Raw genomic sequence first — 11,990 nt, 5'->3', positions numbered from 1 at the left:
TAAAACAAAAACGTAAGATTGTAGGTCGAGAAATTGCCGAGCAAAATATGCAATTGTTTTCGTCAGGCATATGAACGTTCTACTATATCTTATAGATATGATCAGCTGCAACATAAAACAAATCGAGCTTGTTTTAATGCTTAAGGACGCCTGTCGATCATGTGACCACGCTCAAAGGAAAAAACAAAATTTATCCGATTTGCATTTGAAAACTCTTTTTTGAGGTAATGGGGTCCACTGAAACGTCGCCCAATTGGCAAAGTGGTTTCCGGTAGTTTGGACTAGACAGAAAAAAAACACTAAAACTTTGCTACAAACCTTGTCTATCCAATTGAGTTATTTGTATAGCTTAATTACATTTAGTTAAGACATATTCATCAGCGTAGTTTTTGTTTCGTTTTTCTTGCTTGTTTCTAAAATTGAATATTTAAGCGCTGGCTTGAGTACTAAACCAACGCAAAGTTAATTATCTCAATGAATACACAAACTTGGTTTTCAAATGGTTCATTTTGTTTTTTAAGGTAGGTGAGCATAAAGGATAGGAAATTTTAATCCTGCAGCCAGAATTGTGAAGACGACCGACCTAATAATAGACCTAATAATAGACGTCTGTAGCTGTTGGTAATTTCCCATCGCATAACCAATAAAGCGAATGTTCGAGAAAGTCATTGGCTGAAAAATGGCAAAAACAGTTTTACTTCTCTCATCCTGTGACATGAGTCGCGGTACATATTTTTTCATCACTTTAGGCTATTATAAGCTTTCTGAAATTTCATATCAAAACAGTGATGAGCGATCGCTCATTTTTGGATGATGATGCAGCCGCTTAAAATTTACCGCTCTAAAGTTCGAATTATATGTTGGTATATTGGTCGCTGTCTCCCTGTTGATCTTTTTGATTAGCAAATAATTTTTGGCTGGGTGTCTCCTTGGCCATTGCGGCTCAATAGTTCATGCTTTTGTGTCTTTGCGGGACCATATGCTCGTCCGTCAATTAATACGAAAACTGTTGTTTTGTTTAATAACCAACTTTGCATCCACTTTTAATAATTTGTTCCTGCGTAATCGCAGCGGAACAGCATTAGGCCACAGCGGCCTGTTCTCAGCTGCCCTTTTTCTTATTATTCCCCACATTTCAGACTGTTCTTTTTATGAGCATCATTGCTTTTTTTGGTGACGATGGCCACTTTTTTGCGTCTGAAACTTTCACGTGGTACCATCATTGCAGCCAACATTGGTCAGGCTATGGTCAACCTGAAGCTATGGTTAAGTAAGAGCTCTTCCTTACACAGACAGCTTCACTGTGTTTTTTCTTACAGTTTTTCTTACTTTGATGAACTGAATGTGATTACTTAATTGAGAGATTTATATTTGTTGATTATTAAGTTGAGTCACCATCTTTTAAATGCTTCGGACGTTCTGTCTGCAATTTAGAACTTTTTGAATGGGACAGTTTTGTGTTGCTTTTTTGTCGGGTCACGATTGCTGATAATAATTCTTGTTATATTATTGCATTTAGCCTGGGAAATCCTTTGTATGTGTTAATTTGGAACAAGCTCTCTAGTTTCAAAGACAAATTTCTTAACTTAAATTTATTTTTGTTTTTTTTTTAAAATTTGCCATCCCAATAAAAAAAATCACATTGCGCGTACACAGAGGGCGTGGAGCAATTGCAAACCCTCTTTTTAGTATGATTGGTCGATAAACTAAACAAAACAAAGCTTAGCACAGAACAGCATATGCACGGAAACTGTGGTATAGATTAAGGCTCAATTAAATGTGGGATGTTGACCACTCTTGTGAAGAAAACTATTGACACCGTTTCATTTCCGGACAAACCAATGAAAAGCCCTTATTTTCATTTAATGAAGACACGTTTTGAAGCGTAAAAAAAGGGGTTGAGTTTGCACACTAACATCTGAACTGTTTGTAAGAGAGATGTGGTTGTCGGGTTTGAAGAGAACGATTGTTCCAAAAGTTGAATTCTGGTTTATCTTCAGGGAAGCAGGATCTGAATCCTGAAACAGATTTATGTATGCATATTTACAGTGCGTGTGTTTGTGTTGGTGCCCCTGTGTGTGTGTGTGTGTGTGTGTGTGTGCGTGCGTGTGTGTGTGTGTGTGTGTGTGTGTGGACGTGTGTGTGTGTGTGTGTGTGTGTGTGTGTGTGTGTGTGTGCGTGTGTGTGTGTGTGTGTGCGTGTGTGTGTGTGTGTGTGTGTGTGTGTGTGTGTGTGGACGTGTGTGCGCGTGAGAGAGAGTGTGTGTGTGTCTGTGTGTGTGCGTGCGTGTGTGTGTGTTTACGTCTTGTGTGCCCAACGTTTGTTCATAATTCAACCCGCTTTCTTTTCATAGCTGGACCCACAGTATTTTAATACTCAGACACGGTCTACCAAAATTATTGTTATAAGTCTACCCGTGGTCAAAATTGGTGCATTTTTAAGATCAGGGGCGCTTTATAGACGTACAATCTACGAAAAATATAGCCGGCAGATTGCAGGAAAATAGCCGTCATTGACGCGCTTGATGCACGTCGGGATTGAAACAGAAAAAGAAAAAAAAGAAGAGATAAGCCGACCAAATTTTTTTCTATTTTTTCAGTGCCAAAAGGTGTTCTAATTCGGCGAGCAGTTTCACTTGGTTTCTAAAACTATACTTAACTCAGCTTCTAAACTGAAAGCTGATAGGCTTAATGCCAATGTCAGCTAGCAAACACTCTATTGAACTTTGATAACCTAATTCTCAATGACTTGATTACCGGGCTTTATCGGTTTATCCCGTCTCTTTGATTTTGCTCTTTTGACCTTAACTGTATTCACTATCTTGCGTAATTCATCGAGTGAATGGCCTTAAAAACCATTCACTTGAAACAGTGAGTGAGGTAAGTCAGAAGTCAAACGTGAAGATCGTGACTCATGTGAAACGAAAAACGTGATCAAAAGATAAAGCGAATTGAAAGAACATAGCAGGACAAGTCCTGGCGTACAATTCAAAGAATTTACTTTGACTAAACAAAAACTAGACCTAGACCGGACAATGAGTGAATTGAGAAAATCATTTCTAAAAATATCAGATCAAAATGAAAAAAAGAAAATCAATGTCAAAATGCCGCATGTGAACAAAAATACGCCAGCAAGAAACGGAAATTTCGTTCAAACAGAAAACTAGGCCTAAAATTGACTATAAATAGATTGGGAGAACCATTTAGAAAAAAATCCGATCCAAAAAATAGAAAAAAACACTAAAAATCAAAGCGAAATAGACGCATGTGAACAAAAAACCACTAGCGAGAAAGCGATTTTTCATTCAAACACCGTTTTCTCACTCTAATTTCAAATTAGAGCAAAAAAAATTCACGCCGCAAAACCACTCTCATTTTCGCTGCTCTTTCTGCTTCGGCGTGACCAAAATCGCTACTACAATTTGACTTCAAAAATCTAAAAAATGTGTGAACAGATCCTTAACATAGCTGACAGATTGCCAGAAAATAGCCGCAATAGCTTCGTAGATTTGCAGTCTCGAAAAAACAGTAACAAAGAGAGACAATAAAATCGTCTTTTCATTGAAGGCTGATTGATATGTTATATTTTGATTAAAAATCTGTATAAGTTATTGATGCCTCTATTAGCTGCTCTCAAATAATTTTCATTTAGAGTGACACACACACACACCCATTTGACCTTATCTCTTTGAATTAAAGTAAATAAAAGTCAGTTTCAAAGTGAGGAAGTCATTTTTGAGAGTGAGGGAAGTCAAGTGTGACCAAAAATTTAATCACGCGAATGAACAAAAAAACTCGCTCCACTAAGAGGGAAAAATGACGTCACACACGCACTTCAGTTGAAATTTCATGAACGAATGAACAAAAAGCAAATTTGAAGTGGTTGTGACGTCATATGGTCGTAACAAAAATCACGACGACGAAATAAAAGAACATAGCAGGACAAGTCCTGACGTACAATTCAAAGAATTTTCATTGACTAAACAGAACAACCTAGAGTGGACTATGAGTGAATTGAGAAAACCATTTTTAAAAAAATCAGATCAAAAATAAGAAAAAAGAAACAAAAAATCAATGTCAAAATGCCGCATGTGAACAAAAAAACCACTAGCGAGAAATGAAAATTTAATTCAAACAAAAAACTAGGCCTAGAATGAGCTGTGAATGGATTGGAAAACCATTTAGAAAAAAATCCGATCCAAAAAATCGAAAAAACAGTAAAAATCAGAGTGAAATTGCCGCATGTGAACAAAAAACCACAACAGAGAAACCGAATTTTTGTTCAAACACCATTTTTGCACTCTACTTTAAAATTAGAGCGAAAAAAAAATTCACGCCGCAAAACCACTCGCTTTTTCGCTCCATTTCCTGTTTCGGCGTGACCAAAATCACTACTCCAATTTGACTTCAAAAATCATGAAAATGTGTGAACAGATCTTAAAAAAAAGACAGCGCCCCATTACAATTCAAATTCTTTGAATTGTAAAAAACAGCAGGACAAGTCCTGACGTACAATTCAAGGAATTTTCCTTGACTAAACAGAAAACTAGACCTAGAATGGACTATGAATGGATTGGGAAAACCATTTAGAAAAAAAATCTGATCCAAAATATCAAAAAATTAGTAAAAATCAAAGTGAAATTGCCGCATGTGAACAAAAAACCACTAGCGAGAAAGCGAATTTTTGCTCAAACACCGTTTTCTCAGTCTACTTTAAATTTAGAGCAAAAAATTTCACGCCGCAAAACCACTCGCTTTTTCGCTCCACTTCCTGTTTCGGTGTGACCAAAATCACTACTCCAATTTGACTTCAAAAATCATGAAAATGTGTGAACAGATCTTAAAAAAAGACAGCGCCCCAGTACAATTCAAATTCTTTGAATTGTAAAAAACCAAGAGAAGGCCAATAATAGCCCCAGCTATCGCTGTGCGGCTATTGAAAGAAGACAGCACCCCAATACAATTCAAATTCTTTGAACTGTAAAAAAGGAGAGCGCCTAAATAATAGCCGTTGAGAGGCTGACGGCGGCTATTAAAAAGTACAAAAAACGCATCCTTTTTGTGCCAAGGACAAGTCTAAATTTCGACAATTCAAAGTTAACCTTGACCATTAAATTCGACCCCAAAAACTTTTCATAATCAATATCGGTCATTTAAATACTCAATATCGGTCGACCACGGCCTTTTCATAAATCCTAATCTCATCTAAGGATTCAACTTACAGGACAAGCTAGCACCCAAGTGAATGTGAGTCTGAACATGTTGTACTTGGCAGCTGTCTCGAGAATCTTCACACAGTTGTCCTCTGATGCAATCACCACAAAGTTCTCAAAGTTATGTGAGTTGTTGAATGTGCTGAAACCGAACCATTTGTCAAAATTCTGCCAATAAAAATATAATCTAAACTCATTTTTCCCACTTGCTAGTTCTCTGACTGAAAAAAATATCTATCTTTTTTCACACAGAAAATGCCAGCTTTATCTTTAGAAAACATGTTTATATGCAAAATTAGATGCCCAATTTTGATCCAAAAGATGGGCCAAGCAAAATATTTAATAATTCTAAATTTGAAAAATTGTTTAATCGTACAATTGCCATAATGAAAAAGTTTGAAATACCATACAATTTCATAACAATTGGAAAATGTAAAAAAATTACATCAAAAAACGATAGCCAAGCGTTGAGTAAAATATTTGAAAGTTATTTATTGGAGAAAATATGAGAATTGGCATAAAAGGGAAAGCGAATGGCATATAAATACCAGATGTAGAAAATTTAGAAATCATACAAAGAACATGCATAGTATTTTTGTATGGCGTGCGTGGTCAATATAGGGTAAAGTGTATTGCTCTCAACTTCGGTCAAACCAGGTCAGTTTTACTTTAAATCATACTGATAAGCTGGCATAAAAACTATATAGTAACATATATTCAGTACATATAATTAATACAGCTTACCTCAGTTCGGTCTCCAAGTCGACCTGGAACTTTTTGCTAGTGTCAATTTCATATCTGAACACATTGGTTTGTGCCAATTTTCTCCGAAATCTGGCATTGCGGGCATCGTCTGAAACCAATCATATACAAACAACCGTTTATCAGCTTTCAAAAATTCTGCTTTAGGTATCTGGTTGCTGGCTTTGTTGATAAAGTTTCAACTTCTCAGCGAAAGTAGTCCATGTTTGAGAGCTTAATGTTATGACAGAACCCCCCCCCCCCCCCAACTCCACGACCTCAGAGAGATAGAGAGATCGTGTATCCGTTCTTACCACTTAGAAGGTTGACAGAGAACAAGGGTCTGCCAGTCGGAGTTGTTTCGAATACACAAAACAGGTCCAATATATTGTACTTGAGCTTGCCTCCAACTTATAAACCACCTCCCCCTCCTTAAGCCAGCTTTTTTGCAGACCTTGTCAAAATTTTCCGAAGAACGATGGACCATTTTGACTGTTTCTTATTGATAGTGAAGTAGTTCACAGAGACAACAAAATTTAAATTAACCAAATTTCAATTGTTGGTTACCTTTACTTCAGAATTTTGAAAGATATATTTTTCTCTTTGAAGCATGGCTTCTATTAAGTTTCATCGTAATTCTTTTACTCAACTAATTTGTTCATTTCGACGTTCTACGCTAGAGCAGTTCTCCAGAACGTGTAAAATAAAATTGTCAACCCAAATTTAAATCCATAAAACATGCATTCTTAATAGAACAATGACCATTGTAAATAAAACTGACTGTCGCATTTTGTTGTGTCACAAAATTTCAAGTTCGTGAAAAGAACGATAGATGAGAAGCTAGTTGAAAAAAGACTTTCAAACTTCACAATTTCAAAATCCAAATTTCAAAGTTCAAAAACTAATTGAAAACAATTTATAATCCAATTAAATTGGATCGTATCGTTCTGCTCCCGTTATACAATCGGGAAATTCGGTATGTATTGGTGTTCTGATTGTTTTTTAATTCTTCAAGTAGTTTTAATTTAGTTTGCAATTCAATTAGAAGTCGAATCATTAAGATGATTCGACGCAAGGTACTAAAAATTGCAAAAGAATAATTGATTAAAACCATAATATTTCGAAACCTCTTGTAAAAAAAATGAAAATTGCCACACGGTTGGTATCGCTATCAAGGTTAAATTGAGCTGTTGAATAACAATCGTGTGATGTTCGATAGCAACCGCGTGGTGATGTTTTCAATTAAAACAACCTTTTTTGTGGTACACAGGTACCAGTATTACCATTTTAAACCACCATTTCGTTCCTAATTTCCTTTAATAGCTAAAGTTAAATTGCGCTCTAACTAGAACTTGTGTATGTCTGTGGAGCTTCATTCATATATTGCTCATATGTTGCAACTTCTCCAAAGGTAAGTTTGTTCATATTTTGATGGAAACATTTTAGTTTCATGTCAAATGTCTGCCCATTCTTCTGTTGATAAGTTATGCAATCCAATAAGAAATTCCGTAGTAATCACTTGAATTCAGTTCTTGCATGTTTTCTATTCGCCAGGCAAAAACAAAAAACAAGTACACTAATTTAATCGCACCGCGATTGATGATAATACGTTCTGAATTAACTTCAAACCGGATTCGCCTCCGCCAAACAGCACAGCAATAATTTATCCAGTACTCTCAAGTTTTTAAAGCTTGATTTGCTCCACGATTCAGCATAATCAAATAAACTATTTGACTTGCGCCGTGAAGAAACATAATTTCCTCTCGTACAACAAGCGTGTACGACGTCGCGCAGACATCAGGATCTAGGGAAACGACTATAGTGATCGATTTTTTCTAGGAAAAAAACCATCCCAACCACCATTACGGTGGAAAAGTGGCGCAAGCAAGTAAAGTCACAACCTTATCCAAAGAAAGTGTCACCCTAGACGTCTTACTCACACCTAAACCGGTTGAAGTAACCATACCACTTGAACAGTATTTTGAACAAACAATCGATGACCCAACCGACGTAACCGAAATGGAGAGAATAACCAGAAACGTGAAACTAAAGAAACGAGTCAAGGATACTATGCTGCGATAGACCATGGGATCTTTGTGATCAAAAGTGTGTCTCCCTATAGTATTTGAGCGTCGGCACCGAGGGTAGGCGCATATTAAACCATAAAGAGTTATACTCAATGATAAACGAGTTAAATACAATCGAATTGCGGACAACAAAGGAAGCCACCATCGCCTTCACTGGATAACTTTGATTTTTGAGAAAAAAAAACAGAAAAAGCGGAACGTGTAGAGCAATTATACAGCACACTCCGGGAATTGGCGAAGAATTTTACCTTTTCAGACTTTGAGGAAACAATCATAAGGAACATAGTCATCACAAACAAGGCAGACACCGAAATACAACGACATTTGCTGCGTGGAACAACCGAACCCGATAAAGCACTCCAAGCAGAAAAAAAAACAAGAAAGAAGGAGTACAAAATCAATCAATAATAAACAGCACTCCACAACTAACAATAAAATTGTTCAAAGCAAAACAACAATTCAATATTAATTTCTTTAAGTGAAACGAATCAAATCAATGTAGAAATTGTTGACAAGCTTGGCAACCAATTGATAAACAAAACTCCATTGCTTTGGGAAAAAAGTGCAACAATTGCGGAATAATGCATTATTTCGCAAAAACGTTACGGAAAACCAATGAAAATTAACAACGCAAACGTAAAAAAACATCAAAAACGACAACGACACTAAAAAATTATCAACATTCTGGAAAATTACGAAACAAAGTACATTGATAGTATGATTATGAATGAAGGTTCATACAACATCACACCACAAAAGGTTAAAGTCAAAATCGGAAGTAAGCAGGAAAAATTTTTACTCAACTCAGGAAGCGTCTGTTCAATAGTAACGAAGGATCTTGCACTATCGATCAGTGAGATTTAAAAGAGGCAAACTAGTTAATAGAAAAAAGAGGAACTTTAGAAATTTCTGAAATGAACCAGTGTAAGCTCTTGGAACACTAATAGCACCAGTGGAGTTCAATAATTGGAGCGAACAATTGCACCTTTCTTGTTAGTAGAAAAAGGACTTCGACCATTGATAGGGCAAGGTCTGTTTGGGACATCAGGAATATATATCAAACAGCATTAAACTACGAACAAAATAGCTAACTGCAACAACAAACCAAATCCATTAATGCAACAAATAACAGAAGAGTTCTGAGGACTAATCAGCAGAATTGTTAATTCAAAGAACCAAAGAGTAAGTTCACAATTCCACAAAAAAACAATAAGTTCGTCACCAAAATGGCAGAAAAATCCCTACAAAAATACAAGTTAAAGCCAAAAAGGAGCTGGAAAATCTATTAGGATAGATTGAAAAACACTGTGAAAGTTCTGAAAAAAACTTCAATCCACCAATTTTTGTTACAGTTAAAAAGAATGACTCCATCAAACTTGCATTCGGTTCAAAAGTTCCAAACAAATCAATAAACAAAAACAAATACCATATGCTGAACATAGATAGTCTGATTCAGTTAATTTAACAAAACCTGTGCATAAACACGGAGCAAAACGAATCTTTGCTTACCACAAAAAAATTGAAGTACGCTTATAACCAAATCAATTTACTATCAAAACCGACGCGGCACTGCAAGTGTAACATCTTAAGCAGTGATATGACGGGCACAAACGCTTCGAAATCGGATTCTATGGACTTATGGACATGCCGGCCTAATGTCAAAAAAGCAATCGAAACAAAGCTAATAGTATTTTAAAACATATATTTTTTTAGGACGATGAGCTCATCGTAAGTTACGGAACCTTGAAAGAACACATGACCTTAGTCCGAAAACGCCTTTAAAAAACAGATGACAAAAATTCAGAACAAATTTACCGAAAATCCACTACGCAAACGACGAAATTCAAAAACTAGGAAATAAATTTATAAAAACCGAAACAAAACCATTTGATTTACCGCAAACAAGCATCCGCCTAAACCTAGAACCAACCAATACTCAAAAAAAGCTAAGACTTTTCTTGGCTCATTTCATCATCTAAGCAAATTCATAACAAACCTAGAAAAACTATGTCAACAATTCAGGCCATTGCTGACAAAACCGGAAACACATCAATAGACAGAGGAACATGGCGCTCGTGCTCATGAAGCAAAAAAACTAAACTGGCAGAATCAACGGAAAGCGACGCTACAACACAAAATTTGAAACCGGAGTAAAAAGTGACGCATCTAAACAGGTGCCGCACTCAAACAATTAGATCAAGAAGGATGAAAGACAATCGCATTTACATCTCGTTTCCTAAACTCGGAAGAAAAAAGATACAGCATAAAAGAACTAGGGTTGTTGTAGGTTGTATAGATCATTGAGTATTCCGAATACTACCTTAATGATCAAACGTTTACGGTTATAGCAGACCAACTTGCTTTACCTTCATTAATGAAGGAGCGCCGCTCCAGTAAATTATACAATAGAAGAGTCAAACGCTGAGTCGAAAGGCTTTTGCCTTACCTTTTTGAAATTGAACACTTGCTAGGCACACGAATGGACTTAGTTAATTATATTCCTCGCGAAATTTATCAAAAATCACCTTATATTACTCACTATGATCAGCAATTCGTTGTTGCAAAGCTCGATTTAATGAAACGCGCTTCGAAAGGCATCGCAAAACGAGCTGCATTTATGCACCTGACGTCAATCTTTCAACACAAGTGGACTAATTACCACTCAAAACACTCCGCAAAGAGATGGTTTAATTCACGCAGCACCAAAATACAACACGAAAAGAAATTCAAAAAATTTCTTTAAATAGAACGGGCAAATTATACAAAATTTATGAACAAATTCACTTCATCAATTTGATAGCCAAAAACGAGTCAGATCCTCAAAATGAAAACTGTAAACAAATTGCTAAACATTTCTTTAACATAAAAGAGACACTGAAAAACATTAAACAGAACTTACCAACAAGAGTCCGATTTAACGAGGAAGGGGATGGACAAACATCTCAAGCACCAGAAACCAAAAGACGCAACGCACTCCCTGCAAAAACAAGAAACACGTCAGCGGATATTTGAGCAGATTTATTTTCTTTTGCTTTAAGCAAAAATTTTACAAAGAGACGTCTAGCTAACCCGACAAAAAAGGATGAAATCCTAAACGAGATAAATGATTGCGTACATTCTCTGTATTCACAATCGCATTGTGATCCTGCACGCCATTAAAACTGCATTAATCGACGTTTTCCACCGTACCAAACCCGGAAGCTGGGACAATACAGATATGGCCATCCTTGCTTGGTGGCAATATATGAACCGTGATATGATCTCCAAAACAATAAAATGCACATATTGTCTCAAAACTAGTACAAATCTAGAACCTGTAACTTTTTCATTAAATTGAAAATCTATTAAGCCTTGAAGCCAGCCAAATGAAAAAATCCAGATTGATTTTGGCGACCCTATTTATAACCAACGAAACCAAGAAAAACATTTCTTATCTTGTTTTCATCGTTTTTTTCCAATTCCCACCAGCGGATTTACTTGAACATGCTATTACTAATAGCACACAAAAGTTCTTACAAACTTTATTCTAATACATGCGGTACTGCGACGCATTCACTTCAATCTATGCAGATGCCAAGTAGGAAAGCAAATTAGCAACTATTTTTAAGAACATAATATTGTCGTAATCGCGGCGTCAATGAATGATCACAGATCAATAGGCTTAGTCGACCAACTGATTCCGTAGTAATCACTTAAGTTCAGTTCTTGCATGTTTTCTATTCGCCAGGCAAAAACAATGAACAAGTACACCAACTTAATCGCACCGCGATTGATGATAATACGTTCTGAATTAACTTCAAACCCGATTCGCCTCCGCCAAACAGCACAGCAATAATTTATCCAGTACTCTCAAGTTTTTAAAGCTTGATTTGCTCCACGATTCAGCATAATCAAATAAACTATTTGACTTGCGCCGTGAAGAAACATAATTTCCTCTCGTACAACAAGCG

At 36.3% G+C, this 11,990-nt stretch overlaps 1 protein-coding gene across 2 annotated transcripts in view; it reads right to left on the bottom strand.

Annotated features, from left to right (window-relative positions):
- LOC142353684 (glutamate receptor ionotropic, delta-1-like) overlaps nt 1–11,990 on the bottom strand; it is a 335,919-nt gene that overhangs the window by 302,342 nt on the left and 21,587 nt on the right. For both annotated transcript variants that reach the window (XM_075405992.1, XM_075405993.1), the window contains exons 5-7: nt 5,957–6,065; nt 5,222–5,354; nt 1,917–2,018 (exon numbers count right to left, since the gene is read on the bottom strand). In XM_075405992.1, the coding sequence (XP_075262107.1) occupies nt 1,917–2,018; nt 5,222–5,354; nt 5,957–6,065 (344 nt within the window). The remainder of the gene's footprint in view (nt 1–1,916; nt 2,019–5,221; nt 5,355–5,956; nt 6,066–11,990) is intronic.

Source organism: Convolutriloba macropyga, chromosome 14 (assembly GCF_964194025.1).
Source record: "Convolutriloba macropyga chromosome 14, txConMacr16.3, whole genome shotgun sequence".
NCBI classification, from domain to species: domain Eukaryota; kingdom Metazoa; phylum Xenacoelomorpha; order Acoela; family Convolutidae; genus Convolutriloba; species Convolutriloba macropyga.
Note: the sequence above shows the minus strand (reverse complement) of the source record. Positions and strands in the feature narration are given on the sequence as shown.